General features: G+C 49.6%; 1 protein-coding gene across 2 annotated transcripts in view; it reads right to left on the bottom strand.

The window, feature by feature from the left end:
- Nucleotides 1–1,163: 1,163 nt before the first annotated feature.
- The window catches only part of LOC140390379 (polypeptide N-acetylgalactosaminyltransferase 3-like), a 48,950-nt gene continuing 29,146 nt past the window's right edge, over nt 1,164–20,967 (bottom strand). The window contains exons 1-3 of one of the 2 annotated variants that reach the window (XR_011934627.1): nt 4,772–4,852; nt 3,407–3,513; nt 1,164–1,205 (exon numbers count right to left, since the gene is read on the bottom strand). Coding sequence is in view for 1 of the 2 variants with exons in the window: in XM_072475492.1 (XP_072331593.1) it covers nt 12,791–12,919; nt 15,164–15,316; nt 16,753–16,845 (375 nt within the window). In the remaining variant the exon portion in view is untranslated. Of the gene's footprint in view, nt 1,206–3,406; nt 3,514–4,771; nt 12,920–15,163; nt 15,317–16,752; nt 16,846–20,967 lie in introns of those variants that run through there. The other variant, XM_072475492.1, reaches the window with a different exon arrangement.

Raw genomic sequence — 20,967 nt, 5'->3', positions numbered from 1 at the left:
GTAAACAGAAAGAATCTGTAACAGGCGATAAACCCCAGGATGAAATAACTCACCTGAAATGGTGGATGTTCAGAGCACTGTGTGTATCACCAGGGTTAATTCAGTAACTCTAGTCTGTTAAGTATCATCATCAACATCCGCACGTTTGAAAGACAAATCCCTGCTGGAGTTCACCGGAGCCAGTTCGGAGTGTTCATTAAAAAATTAATATCGAAAAATGTTATCTGACGGGCTGTCAACGTCGCTTTGTGAGCCTGCATTTGTTGCCCATCCCCAGTTGCCCTGGAACGGAGTGGCTTGCCAAGTCGTTCCAGAGGGTATTTACGAGTCAACCACATTGCGATGGGTCTGGAGTCACATATAGGCCAGACCAGGTACGGTCGGCAGATTTCCTCTCCCAAAAAGGACATTAGCGAACCAGATATGATGTTCACAATAATCAAGAAACTGAGACTAGTTTTCAATTCCAGATGTTTTTATTTTTTTTAAATAAAGTTAAATTTCACTGGCAGTCACAGTGGGATTTGAACCCACAACCCCAGAGCAATAATCCTTCCAGTGTCATTACCACTCGGACACTGCCTCTCCCCATACACTGATGTGACAAATTTTCGACTCACCTCGTTAAGCGATACCACAATGATTCAAGTCTCCCATCATCGCCACAACCTGCAAAATAGAAACAAGACAATCGAATCTTGCTCAAGATGTGCATCGGGTAACATCCAGTGGCGATGAGCAATTCAGAGCACTGTGTATCTCGTCAGGTTTAATTCAGCAACTCTAGTCTGTAAAGTGTCATCATTAATACTCTTTCGCAACATTAACTGCAGGTTTTAATAAAGGATCACGTACCCGATCAGATTGCGTGGAGCCAGCAGAGAACAGCTGGGCCGAATGGTCTCGGACTACTGCGACTGCTGTGCACGCAATTGCACGACACCAGTCATCCATTGTGGTCAATGAGCCTGAGAGTTAAAAAAAATAATGCAATAAAGTCTCCCCGCTGAGGACCCACAGAATAGGTTACAGCACAATGTTCAGGAGTGTTCAGAGCACTGTGAGCATCGTCAAGTTTAATTCAGTAACTCTAGTCTGTAAAGTGTCATCATTAACACTCTTTTAACATGTTAAATCTTCGGATACAGTTCATCATGCGCGTACCTGGGCTGCAGTGCAGAGTTACGAGGTGTTCGGTCTTCACTCTGTAAAACACAACAAAGTTAATACAGTTTCTCCCCCCATTATTTTTTCGTAAAAGGTGTCATGGGGTAAGGGGAAGAGAGCTTGAGTGTGGCATTGAGATAGAGCAGGGGAGGCGGCATGGTGGTAGTGGTTAGCACTGCTGCCTCACGGGGCTGAGGACCCGGGTTCGATACCAGCTCTGGGTCACGGTCCGTGTAGAGTTTGCATATTCTCCCCGTGTCTGCGTGGGTCTCACCCCCACGACCCATAGATGTGCAGGGTGGGTGGATTGGCCATGCTAAATTGCCCCTTAATTGGAAAAAATAAAGAGATAGAGCAGGGGTCCCCAAACTGGGGTCAGGGTCTCGCAGATTCAAGGAACTGGCAGCGGCCACGTGACCAGCAAACACCGGTTGGAAAGGAGCAACCGACCAATTAAAATAATTACAGCAATAAAAAGGCCAATCAGCGCAAGGCATCTTGGATGCGGGCTAGTCAGCCTATCAGCATTCAGGCTCTTCACCCAATTGGCCCATTTGATATTATTCCATCATGCCGTTGCTGGGCAGAAAAGCCCGTAGCCAACAAGGATTGTTAAGGAGGGTGGATTGGCCAGGGGTCAAAGCAGAGCTGCCAGCCTTTTCCAACAGAAATCGGTATTCCAGATACCAAAAAACTGTATTTTGGCAATAAAATTGGTGTTTTCATTTCAAAGAAAAGGCCTGGGTAGGTTTTTCTGTCAGATTGTCGGTGCAGACTCGATGGGCCGAATGGCACTGTAGGAATTGTATGATATCATGGTCTTTGTTGCTGGGACCACATTTCAGAATTTATCATAGAATTTACAGTGCAGGAGGCCATTCGGCCCATCGAGTCTGCACCGGCTCTTGGAAAGAGCACCCTACCCAAGGTAAACACCTCCACCTGATCCCCATAACCCAGTAACCCCACCCAACACTAAGGGCAATTTATCATGGCCAATCCACCTAACCCGCACATCTTTGGACTGTGGGAGGAAACCCACGCACACACGGGGCGGATGTGCATAGACAGTGACCCAAGCCGGAATCGAAACCTGGGACCCTGGAGCTGTGAAGCAACTGTGCTATCCACAATGCTACCGTGCTGCCCTTTGTAATCTTTTGTAACATAGGATGGTGGTGTCAGTAGTGACTCGGGAGGCACTTCTCTTGCCCCCAAGTCAGAAAATTCAAGTCCTAGTACAGGATGACAACCCCACAAGGGAAAACTACACTGTTTGTATCCAACGAGCAGTCAAACCGAGGCCTCGACCTGCCCTTCCCCAGCACCATTTGGAGAACCGGGGAGTTGTCCCTCAACCAGCATCACTATTAAAAGAACAGATTAACGGGTTCATTTTTTTGCAGCCCCCCCCCCCCTGCTAATTAGCTGCTGTGTTTTGCTTTTATCAAAAGAAAAAGTTGGCGGTTTCACTCTATTCTTAGCCAAGGCACAAGCTAAGCGTGTGGTAAATCACCCCCCACTCCCCCAGCTGAAACATAACTGAGGAGTCAGGGCATGGTAGCACAGTGGTTAGCACTGTTATTTCACAGCGCAAGGGTCCCCAGGTTCGATTCCCGCTTGGGTCACTGTCTGTGCGGAGTCTGCACGTTCTCCCAGTGTCTGCGAGGGTTTCCTCCGGGTGCTCCAGTTTCCTCCCACAAATCCCGAAAGATGTGCAGGTTAGGTGAATTGGGCATTCTGAATTCTCCCTCTGTTACCCAAACAGGCGCCGGAATGTGGCGACAAGGGGCTTTTCACAGTAACTTAATTGCAGTGTTAACGCAAGCCTACTTGTGACACTAAAGATTATTCTTCTGGAGGGAAGAATTTGCCAAGAGCAGCTCAGTGGGGATGGATCTTCCCAATGACCCGTGCCAAAACTCAGCCTTAGCCCAATCGCCCCCAACAGCAAATAAATCGGCGTTTATCATACGAAATCGGAGCCAAAAGTAGGCCATTCGGCCCCTCGAGCCTGCCCCGCATTCAGTGAAATCGCGGCTGCTCCATTTGTGTTTCAAATTCCACATTCTCATCCACCCTTTTCTATCTACCTGCACCTCAGAAATATTCAATGATTCCACCCCAGCCACCTTCTGAGGCCAAGTTCCAAAGTCAGTCAATCCTCAGAGAGAATCAGCCCTGTCCTATAAAGGGCGACCTCCATTTTAAAACAGTGCCTCCCTAGTTCTGGACTCACCCACAAGAGGAAATATCCTTTCCATGTCCACTTTGTAAACCGTTCAGGATCTTGCATGCTCCATCCCTTGTGGAAATTCGCTGTGCGCAAACAAACTGCCATGTTGCCTACATTAGATATAAAATGAACACGAATCACGGTTTAAACAAATCAAAGGCCAAAATACTTCCCTTCCCTACACAAAGTACAATGGCAGCTTTGGAATATAAAAAGTTCAATCAGTGATTTTTGGTAATAGGGCTAAGGAAGAAATTATATATATTTTGCAACGTCTAAAGCCCAAATGCTACCAGCAAAACCGACTCCTGTTTTAAGACAAATCACTAGATCCCATTACAAAGCACCAGAGTCCCATTGCAAGGCAGCCTCGCATCTGCAACCAGCAAACAACACTGGGTCAAACAGGGAGAGAATACTGGACCAAGAACCTCCTTAAAACAAGTTATTTTGGGGGGTAAAATGAACCAAAACAGGCCCTGGCGATCAGCAGTAAAATGTCTGACTCGGGCAGCACGGTGGCACAGTGGGTTAACCCTGCTGCCTCACGGCGCCAATGTCCCAGGTTCAATCCCGGCTCTGGGTCACTGTCCGTGTGGAGTTTGCACATTCTCCCAGTGTCTGCGTGGGTTTCGCCCCCACAACCCAAAGATGTGCAGGGTAGGTGAATTGGCCACGCTATATTTCCCCTTAATTGGAAAAAGTTAATTGGGTATTCTAAATTTATTTCTTAAAATGTCTGACTCCACGTGGATCCCACATGGATTTTGAAAGAAAACCCACCCCCCCAAAAAACACACACATCAAACGAAACCTCAAAATAATCCACAAAATTCACATAAAGTTCCCTCCTCCCTTCTGAAAATGTTTTTTTTAAAAAGCATTTTTGTTAATGAACAGAAAGTAGTATCCCAGTTATCACACTCGACAAGTTCAACAGTTCTTCCAGAGGAAAAAAAAATGTATTTTTCAAAAACAAGGTTCTTTAAAATCAATGATCACTGAGGACAGTGAAATGTGCTTCTCGAAATCCCTCTCTTCCCACTGAAATACTTTGCTCTTTTCTGGAGGGGGAAAAACTTTTGGGGATGGGAAGAGAGAGAAGAACCAGGAGTATTAAAACTAATGGTCAGGAGGTTCAGCTGGGATTGGGGTCGTCTTCCACCCCCAGGAAAAAAAAACCCCAACAAGCACAAGATTGTGGGAGGAAATGTAGCAGAAATCTGCAACATTCAGAAGCAGATCACACATTTAAAAAGCTCTGATTTCTGCACTGAAGCAAATTAAGACGATTGCACTCATCAATCTCACTCACTCCCTCTCCTCCCCTCCCCTCAACATGCTCCCACTCCAAAACCTCCCTCTTACCTCGCCCTCTGCCAAAAGCTGCAGCCTGGCTACTTTTTTGGGGGTGCGCACCTCTTAAAGACACCAGGCCACGTGGCGCCCACAGACAATCAGGACCCCGAGCCCAGCGGCTGCCCGCTGTACTCGCCTCGACCGTTCTATTTTTTTTTAAAGTATAACGTTATTCATGCGCTATTTAAAAAAATAAATAAAACCCGTTACTCACTCCTTTGGTTCGTTTCTTCTTAAATTGGATTTATTTTTGGTTCTGCGCAGGCATGTTAGGGGACGAGTGTTGGCAGTGGGGTCCTTTCTTCAATGAATGAATGAATGAGTGGCCTTTTCATCAATCAGACCAAGTGAGGAGAGATTGGTGCCCACCATCTCTCCCCAATTAAACACAAAAACAAATCAATCAAAGTGAGCCTTTGATTAAAAAGAGGGAAGTAAAGAACCATCCAATAAAGTACACAATAGGGCGGCACAGTGGACCCGGGTCACTGTCCGTGTGAAGTTTGCACATCCTCCCCGTGTCTGTGTGGGTCCTCACCCTTTGCTGAGGGCTGGGGATGCTGGGGGAGGGGGCTGCATTGCCTGTTACACTGGAAATCTGAGCACAGTAAGAAGTCTTACAGCACCAGGTTAAAATCCAACAGGTTTGTTTCAAATCACTAGCTTTCGGAACACTGCTCCTTCCTCAGGCTCCATTTCTCCAGCTTCCTAAACACATTAAAGAAGCCATCCCCTATCTCCGTGTACGCAGGATCTGCTCAGATGAGGAGAAGCGTAACAGACATCTACGGATGCTGAAAGATGCCCTCGTACGAACGGGATATGGCGCTCGACTCATCGATCGACAGTTCCAACGCACCACAGCAAAAAACCGCACCGACCTCCTCAGAAGACAAATATGGGACACAACCGACAGAGTACCCTTCGTCGTCCAGTACTTCCCCGGAGCGGAGAAACTACAACATCTTCTGCGCAGCCTTCAGCACGTCATCGATGAAGACGAACATCTTGCCAAGGTCATCCCCACCCCCCGATTACTTGCCTTCAAACAACCGTGCAACCTCAAGCCATTGTTTGCAGCAAACTACCCAGCCTTCAGAACAGCGACCACAACACCACACAACCCTGCCATGGCAATCTCTGCAAGACGTGCCAGATCATCGACATGGATACCACCATTACACGTGAGAACACCACCCACCAGGTACGTGGTACATACCCGTGCGACTCGGCCAACGTTGTCTACCTCATAAGCTTCAGGAAAGGATGTCCCAAAGCGTGGTAAATTGGTGAGACCATGCAGACGCTGCGACAACGGATGAACGGACATCGCGCGACAATCGCCAGGCAGGAATGTTCCCTTCCAGTCGGGGAACACTTCAGCAGTCGAGGGCATTCAGCCTCTGATCTTCGGATAAGCGTTTTCCAAGGCGGCCTTCAGGATGCGTGACAACGCAGAATCGCAGAGCAGAAACTTATAGCCAAGTCCCGCACACATGAGTACAGCCTCAACTGGTACCTTGGATTCATGTCGCATTACATTCACCCCCCACCATCTGGCCTGGGCCTGCGAAATCCTACCAATTGTTCTGGCTTGAGACAATTCACACCTCTTTAACCTGGGGTTACCCATTTCTCTGGCTCTGTGAAGACTTAATTACCTGCAAATGCTCGCATTCAAAGTATCGTCTTGCATCTTTGACTTTGTCCATATATATGTTTCTGGAACATGCCTCTCCATTCACCTGAGGAAGGAGCAGCGCTCCGAAAGCTAGTGATTTGAAACAAACCTGTTGGACTTTAACCTGGTGTAAGACTTCTTACTGTGCTCACCCCAGTCCAACGCCGGCATCTCCACATCATGGAAATCTAAAGGAGGTGGGTGGGTGAACATAGAATATACAGTGCAGAAGGAGGCCATTAGGCCCATCAAGTGGGCCACACTGACCTACTTAAGCCCTCACTTCCACCCTATCCCCGTAACCCAATAACCCCTCTGATGCGCAATCAATTACTCTCAAGACAAGGTGAGTCATAACTAATAGGCTTTAATCTGCTAGAACTCTTCCCCAGCAGCTTCGATACAGAAAGGGAAGGCTGCTGGGACGGCATCGGTTCTTATACTCCGCCTCTCAGGGCGGAGCTATGTACATCAGCCAATGGTAGACTCCTGGGTCTAACCAATGGTCATCCACCTCTCAGGTACCGCAATACCTGGTATTACCACACCCACCTAGCCTTTTTGGACATTAAGGGCAATTTACCAGGCCAACCTGCATGTCTTTGGACTGTGGGAGGAAACCTAAGCACACGGAGGAAACCCACACAGACATGGGGAGAACGTGAGACTCTGCACAGTGACCCAGCGGGGAATTGTACCTGGGACCCTGGCGCTGCGAAGCCGCAGTGCTAGCCACTTGTGCTACCGTACTGCCCGATGCCGTGGATAGGGGGTCACTCCAGGGGATCAATGTGCGTAACATTGACAGAGTTGAGAGGCCCAAAAGAGCAGTTTAGGGTGCAACTCTGGTTGCTCCAAACAATATTTGCCTCCTCGACTCTGTTGCAGCTGTGCATACTGCTCTCTTGCTGTTCCATGATGCTCCATACTACTTCCCAACCCATACACACACCTATGCTTAATTCACTTCACCCTAAACAAATAACTTCAGCAGTCCCTTTCCCCATTCCTTGCTAAGAAACCCCCTCCCAAACACACCTCCCATTCAGAAGTCCCTCCCCAACATCCCTTCCCATGGGCTTGCTAGACCCCCGCATCTGCCGGCCACCCCCCCTCAGACTGAAGGATCACGTCCCCTTGGGCCTGCCAGACACATTCCTATCATGTCAGCTGCCCCTTCCCGGGCCTGCCAGTCAACATGGACGCTGGAACATCTGAACACCCCAACCCACTGAGACCCTGGATCCCGGGCATCTACCCGACTCAGGCCACAAGGGACGCACCCACTTGGAACTGCCAGAGGAACCCGGAACTGCCTGCCTCAAACCACCCATTTTAAAAAATAATTCCAATTAGAGGGTAATTTAGTATGGCCAATCCACCTACCCTGCACATCTTTGGGTTGGGGGTGAGACCTATGCAGACACGGGAGAATGTGCAAACCCCACACGGACAGTGACCTGGGTCCAGGATCGAACCTGAGACCTCGGCGCCGTGAGGCAGCATTGATAACCACTCCACCATTGTGCTGCCCTGCCCAAACCGCCCACCTGCCGAATTGTACAACTCTCTTGATGGCCAGTGTTGTGGAAATGATCACCAAGTATGCACATGAGCTGGGAAGTGTACTGCCACTGCAAGGCTCCTCTAGAAAGTGCTTTCAAATATGTAAATGTTGGCTGCATTTTAATATTTAAATTATTTATTTTTAGCTTCAATTTCATTAAAAAAACAATTGGTGCTTATTTGCAATTAGAAGATGGCTGCCAGCAGCTGAGATCTTAATTAAGGGTGGCACAGTGGTTAGCACTGCTGCTTCACAGCGCCAGATGCCGAGTTTAATTGCAGCCTTGGGTGACCTGTCTATATGGAGTTTGCACATTCTCCCCGTGACCGCATGGGTTTCCTCCGGATGCTCTGGATTCCTCCCACAGTCCAAAGCTGTGCAGGTTAGGTGGATTGGCCATGCAAAATTGCCCGTTAGTGTCCAATAGATTAGGTGGGGTTACTGGGATAGGGTGGGGGCATGGGTCTAGGTAGGGTGAACGGCCTCCTTCTGCACTGTAGGGATTCTATGATTCCAGTAGACTCCAGCAGTCTCCCAGAAATCCAGGACAAATGGCATTCAGGGCTGCAAGGCAAATTACAGGACAATCCCTTAAAATATAGGACAGTTGGTCAACCTACGGACGGGGAAGTGCTAAAACTAGGGTCCAGAAAAGTCTAGCGATGACCATGAAACCATTGTCAATTGTCGTAAAAATCCATCTGGTTCACTTATGTCCTTTAGGGAAGGAATTCTGCCATCCTTACACGGTCTGGCCTACATCTGACTGCAGACCCAATGTGGTTGAGTCTTAAATATCCTCTGAAATGACCCAGCAAACCACTCAGTTCAAAGGCAATTAGGGATGGGCAATAAATGCTAGCCCAGCCAGTGACTCCCACATTCCATGAAGGAATAAAAGGAACCAGATATGCAGATTCAGAAATCAGGAGGGAAACTCTTGAAAAACCAAGAGAGTATATAGATCAAAAGCTGAAGTTTCTTGCGAAAGTGGTGGTGACGCACCTTCCTGAATCATTGCAGTGTGTGTGGTTTGTATACCACACAATTGTTAATTGGACATTTTGTAGCATTTTGAGACAGGGGATTGGAGACAAGCAAATGTGACACCCTTATTCAAGGGTGTGAGGATATTCCTAGTAACTACAGGACAGTTAGTTTAACATCAGTGGTAAGGTTAGAGAAACAATAATCGCGGGGGGAAAATATCAACCAGCACTTGGAGAGGTTTGATTTCTATTGAGGGTGGTTAGCACAAAATTGTAAAAGGCAGATCGTGCTTTACCAATTAATTGAATTTTTGTTAAAATAGTAGAGAAGGGGGGCAGCACTGCTGCCTCACGGCGCCGAGGTCCCAGGTTCGATCCCGGCTCTGGGTCACTGTCCGTGTGGAGTTTGCACATTCTCCCCGTGTCTGCGTGGGCTTCGCCCCCACAACCCAAAGATGTGCAGGGTAGCTGGATTGGCCACGTTAAATTGCCCCTTAATTGGAAAAACATGAATTGGGTACTCTAAATACAAAAAAAATAGTAGAGAAGGTTGATTTTTCTTTATTCGTTCATGGGATGTGTGCATCGCTGGCCAGCATTTGTAGCCCATCCCTGAGAGCGTTTAAAAGTCAACCACATTGCTGTGGGTCTGGAGTCACATGTAGGCCAGGCCAGGTAGGGATGACAGATTTCCTACCCTAAAGGACATTAGTGAACCAGATGGTTTTTTTGCAACAATTGACAATGATTTCATGGTTGTCATTAGACATAGTTCCATATTTTTGTTGAATTCAAATTAAAGCCATCTGCCCTGGAGGGATTCAACCCCCTGTTCCTAGCGCACTACCCTGGGTGTCTGGATTACTAGTCCAGTGACAATAGCACTACGCCACTGCCACCCCATGATGAAGGAAGGGAAGGTGTTGGATGTTGTCTGTATGGTTGACAAATTTGATACTCATGGAATAGGATCAGGGTCGAATCAGCTTGGATTTAAAAAGAAATTAGCTTAAGGACATCCAGCGAATCAGGGTAAAAAAAAATTTTAATTAAAAAATTTAGAGTACCCAATTATTTTTCTTTCCAATTAAGGGGCAATTTCGCGTGGCCAATCCACCTCCCTGACCATCTTTGGGTTGTGGGGGCGAAACACACGCAGACATGGGGAGAATGTGCAAACTCCACACGGACAGTGACCCAGGGCCCGGATTCGAATCCGGGTCCGCAACATCGCAGTCCCAGTGCTAACCACTGCACCACATGCCGCCCATTCGAATCAAGGCAAATGGTTGTATTTACGACTGGAGGATGTTGGGCAGCAGTGTTCCCCAGGGGTCAGGGCTCGGACCACTGCTCCTTTTGCTGCATATAAAATAGTGTTGGGATACAGAGTAAAACTTCCCGATTATACCAAACTTGGAAGAATGGCAAACACTGAGGAGGATACAAAAGGTTTGCAAAAGGACATAGATAGGCCGGCAGAATGAGCAGACAAGCGGCAGATGGAATTTAATGTGGAGAGGTGTGAGGCGAGGCACACTGGCAGTAGGGATAGGGAGAGGCGACATGGACTGAGTGGTTCTAAAGAGTGTGCAGGGACACAGGACCGGGACATGCATGTGCATAGGATGTAGAAGGTTTCAGGACATGAAGAGCGAGCGGGAGAGCTTGTGGGATCTTGGGTTTCATAGACAGAGGCATTGAAGCAAGGAAGTTATGTTGACCATTTACAAACTCAGGTAAGTCCCCAATTAGAGCACCACCTCCAGTTCCGGTCGCCACACATTCAGAAGAATATGAGGGTTATGCAGAGATTTGTTTTTAATTTTGTATTCATTTACAGGAAGCGGATGTCGTCGCCCTTGAGAAGGTGGTGGCGAGCTGACTTCTTCAATCTGCGGCAGTCCAATTAATGTAGGTACACCCACAGTGCTGTTAGGGAGGGAATTCTAGGATTTTGACCCAGAGACAGTGAAGGAACGGCCGATATATTTCCAAGTGAGGATATAGTGGAGGGGAAATTCCAGTTGGAGATGGTCTCAGGTATCTGCCCTTGTCCTTCTAGATGGTAGAGGTCATGGGTTTGGGAAGGGGGATGGGAAGGCCTGAACTGGGGGAGCCTCATAGTGACCCCATAGCCTCATAGCGCCCCCTCCACCCCGGACTCCCCCTAAAACTCACACAGGTAACATCATTGTTAACATGTTTCCCACTTTAACTGTTTAATCTTTGACAAGAAACGACAGGTGAAAATAGTTTGTAAAACAAAGTCACATTCAGCGACAAAATGTTTGGAAAACTGGGGGGGAGGATGTGTTCCTTCTTAAAACATCTCTCGCTAACATTTTTAAAGCTTGTATGTTCGGTGGCTCCAGGGCACAATCATGTGTGCGCAAAATATGCTAGCTTGGCAATGCCAACTTGGCACTATGGCACCATCCCTGCCAGTGCCACCTTGGCAGTGTCAGGCTGGCACTGCCAGCATGGCCATGTGACACCAGCAGTGCCAGGGAACTACCCTGCCCAAAGGGCATGCAGCTGGGGGGCCTTCAATCCCCTCTGGTCCCCATTTGTGGAGACCAATACCAAACGGCGCTCGCCCAAGGCTCTCCAAGGCAAAGTAGATGAATCCCAAAGCCTCAGGTACCTCGGGAATCTGCACATCAAAGTGAGACTAGCTGCCGTGATTTAATATGCAGATTTGCCAAAATGTGACCCCACCCACAATGGGCGGGATTTACATCATAACGTCTCACGGGATAGCGTTGGATCTCGCGAGGTGTTGCGTGGTCTTATCGGCAATTTAGCGTGGCCAATCCACCTAGTCTGCACATCTTTGGGGGCGAAACCCACAAAAACATGGGGAGAATGTGCAAACTCCACACGGACAGTGCCCAGAGCCAGGATCGAACCTGGGACCTCGGCGCCGTGAGGCAACAGTGCTAACCACTGCGCCATTGTGCTGCCCTTGCCATGGCTAATCTAATATGTTTTACAAAGTCAGGGTGGGCAGCTGGTGCTAAGATGTGGATCAGCCCAGGTCTAGTAGAATGGCGGAGCAGGCCCCAGGGGCTGGCTAGCCTTCCTTTTCCTATGAGTTAGGTAACATCATTGTTAACATGTTTCCCACTTTAACTGTTTAATCTTTGACAAGAAACGACAGGTGAAAATAGTTTGTAAAACAAAGTCACAATCAGCGACAAAACGTTTGGAAAACTGTGGGGAGGATGTGTTCCTTCTTAAAAAATCTCTCGCTAACATTTTCAAAGCTTGTACGTTTGGTGGCTGCAGCCTCTGGCCCTGTAACTCAGCAACGGACATCTTGGAAAGACACTGTTCAGTGCATTGTGAAGGATTCCTGCCTGACAGTACAACACACTTGCTTCAGCTCAGTTGAACCAAGCTCAAAGGCTCCAACCTCGGCTTGCCAAACACCCTCCAAAATTGCCCTCAAATAACCAGGAAATAAGGGGCTAACCTCCGTGAGTCAAATTCCAGGAGAAAACCTGTGGAGGCTTCAAAGTGAGGCAAATAAACTTTTGGGGGAAAAAAATGTCAAGTTTTTAAAATATTGGACGTGGGAAATTCTCACAGTCAAGAGTCATCCAATCATGTAAGGAAGAGTGCGTTGGATACATCAGGTAACCAATGATGGATATGTGAGGGCGGAATGTTTAGCGACGGGGGCTTCCTGTGATTAGACCTCCAGGATCAGCGTAGGTGCCATCAAGAGCACAGGTACAGATACTCTGCTCTGAACGGCAGGTCATGATGCCCAGAGTGCAAATGTCTCAGTCAAACCCTCCGCTGATGAAAGTCCAGTGCTGCAGCTTGTCCGCTGGATCACACTGCATCATTTTCACATGTTCTCCCTTCACGGACAGGCACTGGCCCAGCGCGGCGTTGAGTATCATTCCATTCTGGGTTAAAAACACATCAAGAATCGCATCAGTCGCCTTCCAGGAACCTCTCCTGCACCCTCTGTACAGGAATCATACAATCACTTATGGCGCAAAAGAAGGCCATTCGGCCCATCGGTTCTATGACAGCTCTCCGTGGAGCAAGCCAAACAATCCCTGCTGTATCCCATAGCCCTGCAAAGTTTATTTACCCCCCCCCCCACTGATAACCTCTGGCCTCCTTGCTCATCAAGAATCCAGGTAGCCCGGTCTTAAAAATATTCAAAGACCCTGCTTATATCTCCTTTTTAGGAAGAGAGTTCCAAAGATTCACCACCCCTCTGAGAGAAAAGATTTTGCCTCATCTCCGTCATAAATATTTAAACAGGGCAGATTGGAAATCGTTGACCATCTCGGCTTCCACCACCCTAGTGGGCAGCGCGTTCCAGGTCATTGCCTGCCTGTGTAAGTGGAGTTGAGAGCTGTATGCTGTTTAATAGGAAATCAGGTGTGAGAGTTAAGAGATGTCTGACCCACTGTCCCACCAAGTCCCAGAGGGGGAAAGGACAATGTCTGACCCATTGTCCCACCCGGTCCCAGTGGAGGAAAGGTCAGTGTCTGACCCACTGTCCCACCCAGTCCCAGAGGGGGAAAGGACAATGTCTGACCCACTGTCCCACCAAGTCCCAGAGGGGGAAAGGACAATGTCTGACCCATTGTTCCACCCAGTCCCAGAGGGGGAAAGGGCAATGTCTGACCTACTGGGACTGATGTACGACTGATGATTTCCTCACCCATTCGGGGAGAGGGCATGGTTTGCGGGAGGGAGAGGGTGACGTTCTTGTTGAGGAATGCTCTGCCATCTGAATGCTTGATAATTTGATTAGGGATAGTCAACACGGTTTTGTGAAGGGTAGGTCGTGCCTCACAAACCTTATTGAGTTCTTTGAGAAGGTGACCAAACAGGTGGATGAGGGTAAAGCAGTTAATGTGGTGTATATGGATTTCAGTAAAGCATTTGATAAGGTTCCCCACGGTAGGCTACTGCAGAAAATACGGAGGCATGGGATTCAGGGTGATTTAGCAGTTTGGATCAGAAATTGGCTAGCTGGAAGAAGACAAAGGGTGGTGCTTGATGGGAAATGTTCAGACTGGAGTCCAGTTACTAGTGGTGGACCACAAGGATCTGTTTTGGGGCCACTGCTGTTTGTCATTTTTATAAATGACCTGGAGGAGGGTGTAGAAGGATGACAGTAAAGTCGGTGGAGTTGTGGACAGTGCGGAAGGATGTTACAAGTTACAGAGGGACAAGTTACAGCTGCAGCGCTGGGCTGAGGGGTGGCAAATGGAGTTTAATGCAGAAAAATGTGAGGCGATACATTTTGGAAGGAATAACAGGAAGACAGAATACTGGACAAATGGTAAGATTCTTGGTAGTGTGGATGAGCAGAGAGATCTCGGTGTCCATGTACATAGATCCCTGAAAGTTGCCACCCAGGTTGAGAGGGTTGTTAAGAAGGCGTACGGTGTGTTAGCTTTTATTGGTAGAGGGATTGAGTTTCGGAGCCATGAGGTCATGTTGCAGCTGTACAAAACTCTGGTGCGGCCACATTTGGAGTATTGCGTGCAAATCTGGTCGCCGCATTATAGGAAGGATGTGGAAGCATTGGAAAGGGTGCAGAGGAGATTTACCAAAATGTTGCCTGGTATGGAGGAAAGATCTTATGAGGGAAGGCTGAGGGACTTGAGGCTGTTTTTGTTAGAGAGAAGAAGGTTAAGAGGTGACTTAATTGAGGCATACAAGATGATCAGAGGATTAGATGGGGTAGACAGTGAGAGCCTTTTTCCTCAGATGGTGATGTCTAGCACGAGGGGACATAACTTTAAATTGAGGGGAGATAGATATAGGACATATGTCAGAGGTAGGTTCTTTACTCAGAGAGCAGTAAGGGCGTGGAATGCCCTGCCTGCAACAGTAGTGGACTCGCCAACACTAAGGACATTCAAATGGTCATTGGATAGACATATGGACGATAAAGGAATAGTGTAGATGGGCTTCAGAGTGGTTTCACAGGTCGGCGCAACATCGAGGGCCGAAGGGCCTGTACTGCGCTGTAATGTTCTATGTTCTATGCTTGGTCAGGAAGTGGATCTCCGGACAGTTTACAGATCGGGAAGCCACCCAGATTAGAAAGGTTTCCCACTTGAGTTCCGTGTGCTACAGAATTGCGAATGCTGCCCGTGTTGCAGAAATTACTCACTTACCTGACTCACGTGGAATCTCTGAGCCCCCAGTGTGTTGGCGATCCATCCGGAGGTGGCGCAGTTGGTTAGCAGCACTGTGGGAATCCCAGCCTGAAGGCACAGACGGCGGGAGGATTTGGTGAGGATTTCACCGAGGGGCGTGTACTCAAAGTACTGTCGGGAGTCAGAGAACAAGAACAGGGTAAGAATCCATTTTGAGTATCGTCACCGGAGAAAGTTGGACTTGAATTGGTACAGAGTTCTTCCCAATAGCCCCAACGCATTTACAGCCAGTCGGGTACTGTTTTAAAATACATTTAGAGTACCCAATTATTATTATTACTTTTTTCCAATTAAGGGGCAATTTAGCGTGGCCAATCCACCTAACCTGCACATCTTTTGGGTTGTGGGGGTGAAACCCACGCAGACATGGGGAGAGTGCGTAAACTCCACACGGACAGTGACCCATGGCCGGAATTCGACAGGTCCTCAGCGCCGCAGTTCCAGTGCAAACCACTGCGCCGCATGCCGCCTTGCCAGTCGGGTACTGGTTGAAGTGCAGCTGTGATACAGGAAATGTAGCAGCCAATTTGCACACAGGAAGCTTCAACAAACGAGCAGATGATCGGATTCTTTTTACTGCTGCTGGTCGAGCATCGATACACAGAAGATCAGGAACAGGGGGAGGCCTTTTGGCCCTCTGAGGCTGTTCCGCCATTTATCACGATCATGGCTGATCATCCAACTCAATAGCCTAATCCTGCTTTCTCCCCATAGCCTTTGATCCCATTCTCCCCAAGTGCTATTTCCAGCTGCCTCTTGAATATATTCAAAGTTTTAGCATCAACTACTTCCTGTGGTAATGAATTCCACAGGCTCACCACTCTTTGCGTGAAGAAGTGTCTCCTTATCTCTGTCCGAAATGGTTTACTCTGAAATCTTCCCTGCATCTACCCTGTCTAGTCCTGTTAGAGTTTTATAAGTCTCTATGAGATTCTTCTCATTCTGCTGAACTCCAGCTAGAACAATCCCAACCTCGTCAATCTCTCCTCATATGACAGTCCCGCCATCCCTGGAATCAGTCTGGTAAACCTTTGCTGCACTCCCTCGAGAGCAAGAACATCCTTCCTCAGAAAAGGAGACTAAAAGTGCACACAGTACTCCAAGTGTGGCCTCACCAAGGCCCTTTATAATTGTAACACATCCCTGCTCCTGGCGCACTGGGAAGAACTTCCCTCTCCCTCATTAAAGCACTGCCATGGGGTCTTTTACAACAACCCCGGAGGCATACAAGGCCCCTGTTTAAAGTTTTGTACACTGACTGGCACTTCTGACAGTGCAGCGCACCCGCAGTACTGTGCTGGGAATGTCAGCCTAGATTTATGTGCTCCAGTCGCTGGAATGGGTGTTGAACATGCTGACCCAGAGGTGAGAACTGAGTCGTTGCTGACAGCCGCTGTGACTGTGGCCAATGCAGAGCAGGCATCGGGCACTTTCTTGTCGGCACGATTCAGAAAACAGTGATGCCAGGAACTGCCCCGTGGCCAACAGCATCACTGGGCACGTTTTGAGGTTTCCCTCGCCGTTATTTCTCCCTCTCGCCTGTTTACCTGATGTTCCTGGAGACTGTGGCAGGGGTACATTAACACAGAGCTTCTAGCCAGTCCAATGGTCAAACAGAGCTGGGTCCCTCTGTTCATCAGCTGTAAAGGTAGTAAAAATGAGAGCGTTAGAAATGGCTTCGGGGAAGAGTCACTGGTGTGAAACCACGTTGCAGATTTGCAGCTGATGTATCTGGAGAACCCCACTGAAACCCTCGACCGTGGTCGTGACCTGACTCGCAAAGGCCGAGACTCGTTAATCTAACACCCACCCGGGACTCAGTCTCGAACCTGGTTAACTCACCAATATAATTCCTCGAGGTAGCCTTGAAACTTTCCGACATGCTTCTCAATGTATTATCCCCCCATGTTGTTAAGCTTAACATTTTATCCTGTTTAGCATGTTCATTTCCCAAGCTTAAAAAAAGGCTTATATTTCGTGAGGTGGGGGGTTGCCAGGAGGCAGGTGTTGGGGGAGGGGAGGAGGAGTCTGGTCCTTTGTTTGAGGGAGGGGAGGGTTGCTGACAGGGGTGTAGTTAGTGTGGCGCAGTTGAAAGGAGGTCGATGATGGGGGACATCCGAGGGCGGATCTGGAGGGTCGCGTGACACGGGCCGGAGGCTGGCTTAAAAAGGGGTATGGCTGATCTGCAGAGGAAGGGGGCGAGGAGCCCCCCGACCAGGCTGGTCACGCGGAACGTGAGGGGACTGAATGGGCCGGTCAAACGGTCGCGTGTGTTCGCGCACCTGAGGAGCCTGAAGACAGGCGTGGCCTTTTTTTGCAAGAAACGCACCTAAAGATAGGGAATCAGACAAGGTTGAGGAAAGAATGGCTGGGCCAGGTGTTCCATTCGGGGCTGGTTATGAAGACGAGGAGGGTGGTAGTGTTGTTTAATAAATGGATAGCGTTTGAGGTGGGGAGTTTTGTGGCCGATCCGGGGTTGAGGGGGGAGATATGTGATGGTGAGTGGAAAGTTGGAGGGGATGCCGGTAGTTCTGGTAAACGTCTATGCCCCGAATTGGGATGATGTTGGTTTTATTAGGCGGGTGTTCGGGAAGATTCTTGACTTAGACTTGCATCTGCTGATTATGGGGGGGGGATTTTAATAGTGAAAGAACTGAGCTTAGACCGGTCGAGTCCCAAGTCGTCGAGGGTGGGGTTTATGGAGTACATGGGGGGGCGGTTCATACTTCTCCCACGTGCACTGGGTGTACTCCCGGATTGATTTTTTTCCATGCTAAATAAGGCGTTGCTGGCGGGGGTTGCCTCGGAGTATTCGTCGATGTGGTTTCCGACCATTAGCCGCACTGGGTGGACTTGCGCGTGAACAGGGGGGGGTCAGCGTTGCTGAGGTCTGTGTGCGGGTGGGGGCTGCCATCCGGGATTTTGTACAGATAAACGACACGGGGAGGTCACGGCCGCCACGTTGTGGGAGGCGCTCAAGGTGGTGGTTAGGGGGAGTTCATTTCAATTCGGGGGCACAGGGAGAAAGCAGAGCTGGTAGAGATGACAAGACTGGATGAGATTTTGAGGGTGTATAGGAGATACTCGGAGGCGTCACAGGCAGGGCTGCTGAACGAGAGGCAGAGGCTCCAGATGGAGTATGGGCTAGTGTCTACAGAGAAGGTGGTGGGGCAGTTACGGAGGGTCAGAATCCAGGGGGGGAAGGCCAGCAGGATGTTGGCCCATCAGTTGAAAAAGCACGAGGCGCCGAGGTAAATTGACAGAGTAAGGAATGATAAGGGTAAGGTGGTGATGGACCCGGAGGGGATCAATAGCGCGTGTGAGGCATTTTATAGAAGGTTATATGGCTTGGGGGGGGGGGCGCAAATCGAGCACTGCGTCCCGGTGGTAATAGGCGAAGATCAAACTGGTTTTGTGAAGGGGAGGCATTGTCGGCAAATGTGAGGAGTTTGTTTAATGTAATCATGATGCCTTCAGAGCGCAGGAGGTGAGGTAGTGGTGGCGATGGATACGGAGAAGGTGTTCGATCGGGTGGAGTGGGAGGTGTTGGGGCAGTTCAGGTTCAGGCAGAGGTTTGTGGATTGGGTTCGCAAGCGTGCGGACGAACCAAGTGAGTTTGGGTACTTCAGGCTGCATCATGGGACAAGGCCCACTCGCCCTGTTGCTCTTTGCCTTGGCGATTGCCGCCGGCAATGACGCTTAGGGCATCGAGGGACTGGAGAGGGATTGGGTGGTGGTGGTGGGGTGGGGGTGGGGGGGGGGGGGGGGGGGGGGGGGCGTCGAGCACAGGGTCTCAGTATATGCGGATGACCTGTTGCTGTATATTTCAGACACGTTGGGCAGCATCGGAGACATCATGGGGACCTTACAGGAATTTGGCCAATTTTCGGGATGCAAGTCGAATATGGGGAAGAGCGAGGTGTTCCTGATTGAGACTGAAGGGCAGGAAAGGAGGTTGGGGGAGTTGCCTTTCAGGGTGGTGGGGGAGTGTTTCGGATGTTTGGTTATCCAGGTGACGTGGGGCTGGGCGCAGCTGCACACGTTGAACCTGGCTCGGCTGGTGGAGCAGATGAAAGGGTGGGATGTGCTGCTGCTGTCAGGGTGGGTGGAGGCAGTAAAAATGACGGTGCTGCCTAGATTTCTGTTTGTGTACCAGAACCTCCCAATCTTTGTCCCTAAGTCATTTTTTAGGAAGGTCAATGGGTTGATCTCGGGATTATTGTGTGTGTGTGTGTGGGGGGGGGTGGGGGAGACGGACCCTGCGGGTTAGGAGAGCTTTCTTGGAGTGAGGGCGAGGTGGGCTGGCGCTGCCTAATATGATGAATTATTACTGAGCGGCGAATATCGCTATGGTTAGGAAATGGGTGGTGAGGGAGGGGTCACCATGGGGTTGGATGGAGGCGCGGCATCGTGTAGGGGAACGTGTTTATGGGCTTTGTTGTCTGCGCCTCGACCGTTCTCGCCGGCCAGTTACTCCGTGAGTCCAGTGGTGGTGTCAGCCCTAAGGGTGTGGGGGCAGTGGATGCAGCATTTGGGGTTGGAGGGTGCCTCTGTGTGGGCACCGAGCTGCGATAAGGTTTGCGCTGGGGGGTGGGGGGTGGGGGGGAGGGGGGTGGGGGGGTTGTGACAGGCAGGGATCTAGCGATTTGGCGATCTGTTTGTAGGGGGCAAATTTGAGGACTTTGTAAGGAGACAGTTGCCATCCTTTCCTGGGCTGCCGCCTCTGGGGTTGCAGGACAAGGTGCTGTTGAGGGAGGAGATAGGGGAGAGGAAGGTGTCCAATGTCGATAAGGAGTTGATGGATTAGGAGGAAGCCCTGGAGGGGGACATAAAGCGTAAGTGGGAGGAGGAACTGGGATGGGAAATGGGGGGCCGAGACATGGGCAGAGGCCTAGCGGAGGGTGAACGCGTCCTCGTCGTGTGTGAGGCTAAGCCTCAATCAGTTTAAAGTGATCCATAGTGTGCATATGACGGTGGCAAGGATGAGTAGGCTTTTTGAGGGGGTAGAGGATAGGTGTTGGCGGAGAGCGGATAGGCCCTGCGAATCACGCCCGCATGATCTGGGCATGTCCATGGTGGAGGGGGTTCTGGCAGGGGTCCCGAATCCAGAGGTGGCGATATTGGGTGTCGGACGATCTGGGAGAGCAGGTGGGCGAGAAAGGCCGATGTTTTGGCCTTTGCCTCCTCGACAGCCCGGAGACGGGTTTTGCTCGGGTGGTGGGACTCGGAGCTGCCGAAAGCAGGGGTGTGGGTGAGCCACCCGGTGGAATTCCTGCGGCTGGAGGCTAAGTTCGGCTTGAGGGGGACGACGGGTGGTTCACCCGGAGGTGGAAGCCGTTTACTGATTTCTTTAAGGAGGTTTGAGGGGTCGGGGGTGATGCGACCATCAATTCACACGAGATAAAGAGTTGAAGTGAACAGTGGTTTTAAACAGCTAGATCTGTGCCTGCCTGCGACTGCCCTGTACTGAGTACCGCCTACAGGCTGCAGATCTATATACCTCCCCCGAGGGGGCGGAGCCATAGGCGGAGCCCACAAGGGCATCAACATAATACAATACAGTGTGGGTGGGGGGGTAAGGGGGTTAAAATGGGGAAGGCAGGATGTGAGAAGGGGGCGGTATTAGAGGAGCGGGAGGGGGGGGGAGTGGGAGTGGGTGTTGGTTGTTTATAAAATTGTTTGGTTAATCTTCTACTTTAGTTGCAAATGCTTTGAATAAAATATATTTTTAAAAACATCTCTGGAGTGGAACTTGAATGCAC

The sequence above is a fragment of the Scyliorhinus torazame genome, chromosome 14 (assembly GCF_047496885.1).
Source record: "Scyliorhinus torazame isolate Kashiwa2021f chromosome 14, sScyTor2.1, whole genome shotgun sequence".
NCBI classification, from domain to species: Eukaryota; Metazoa; Chordata; class Chondrichthyes; order Carcharhiniformes; family Scyliorhinidae; genus Scyliorhinus; species Scyliorhinus torazame.
This window is presented reverse-complemented; position numbering and strand designations above follow the sequence as displayed.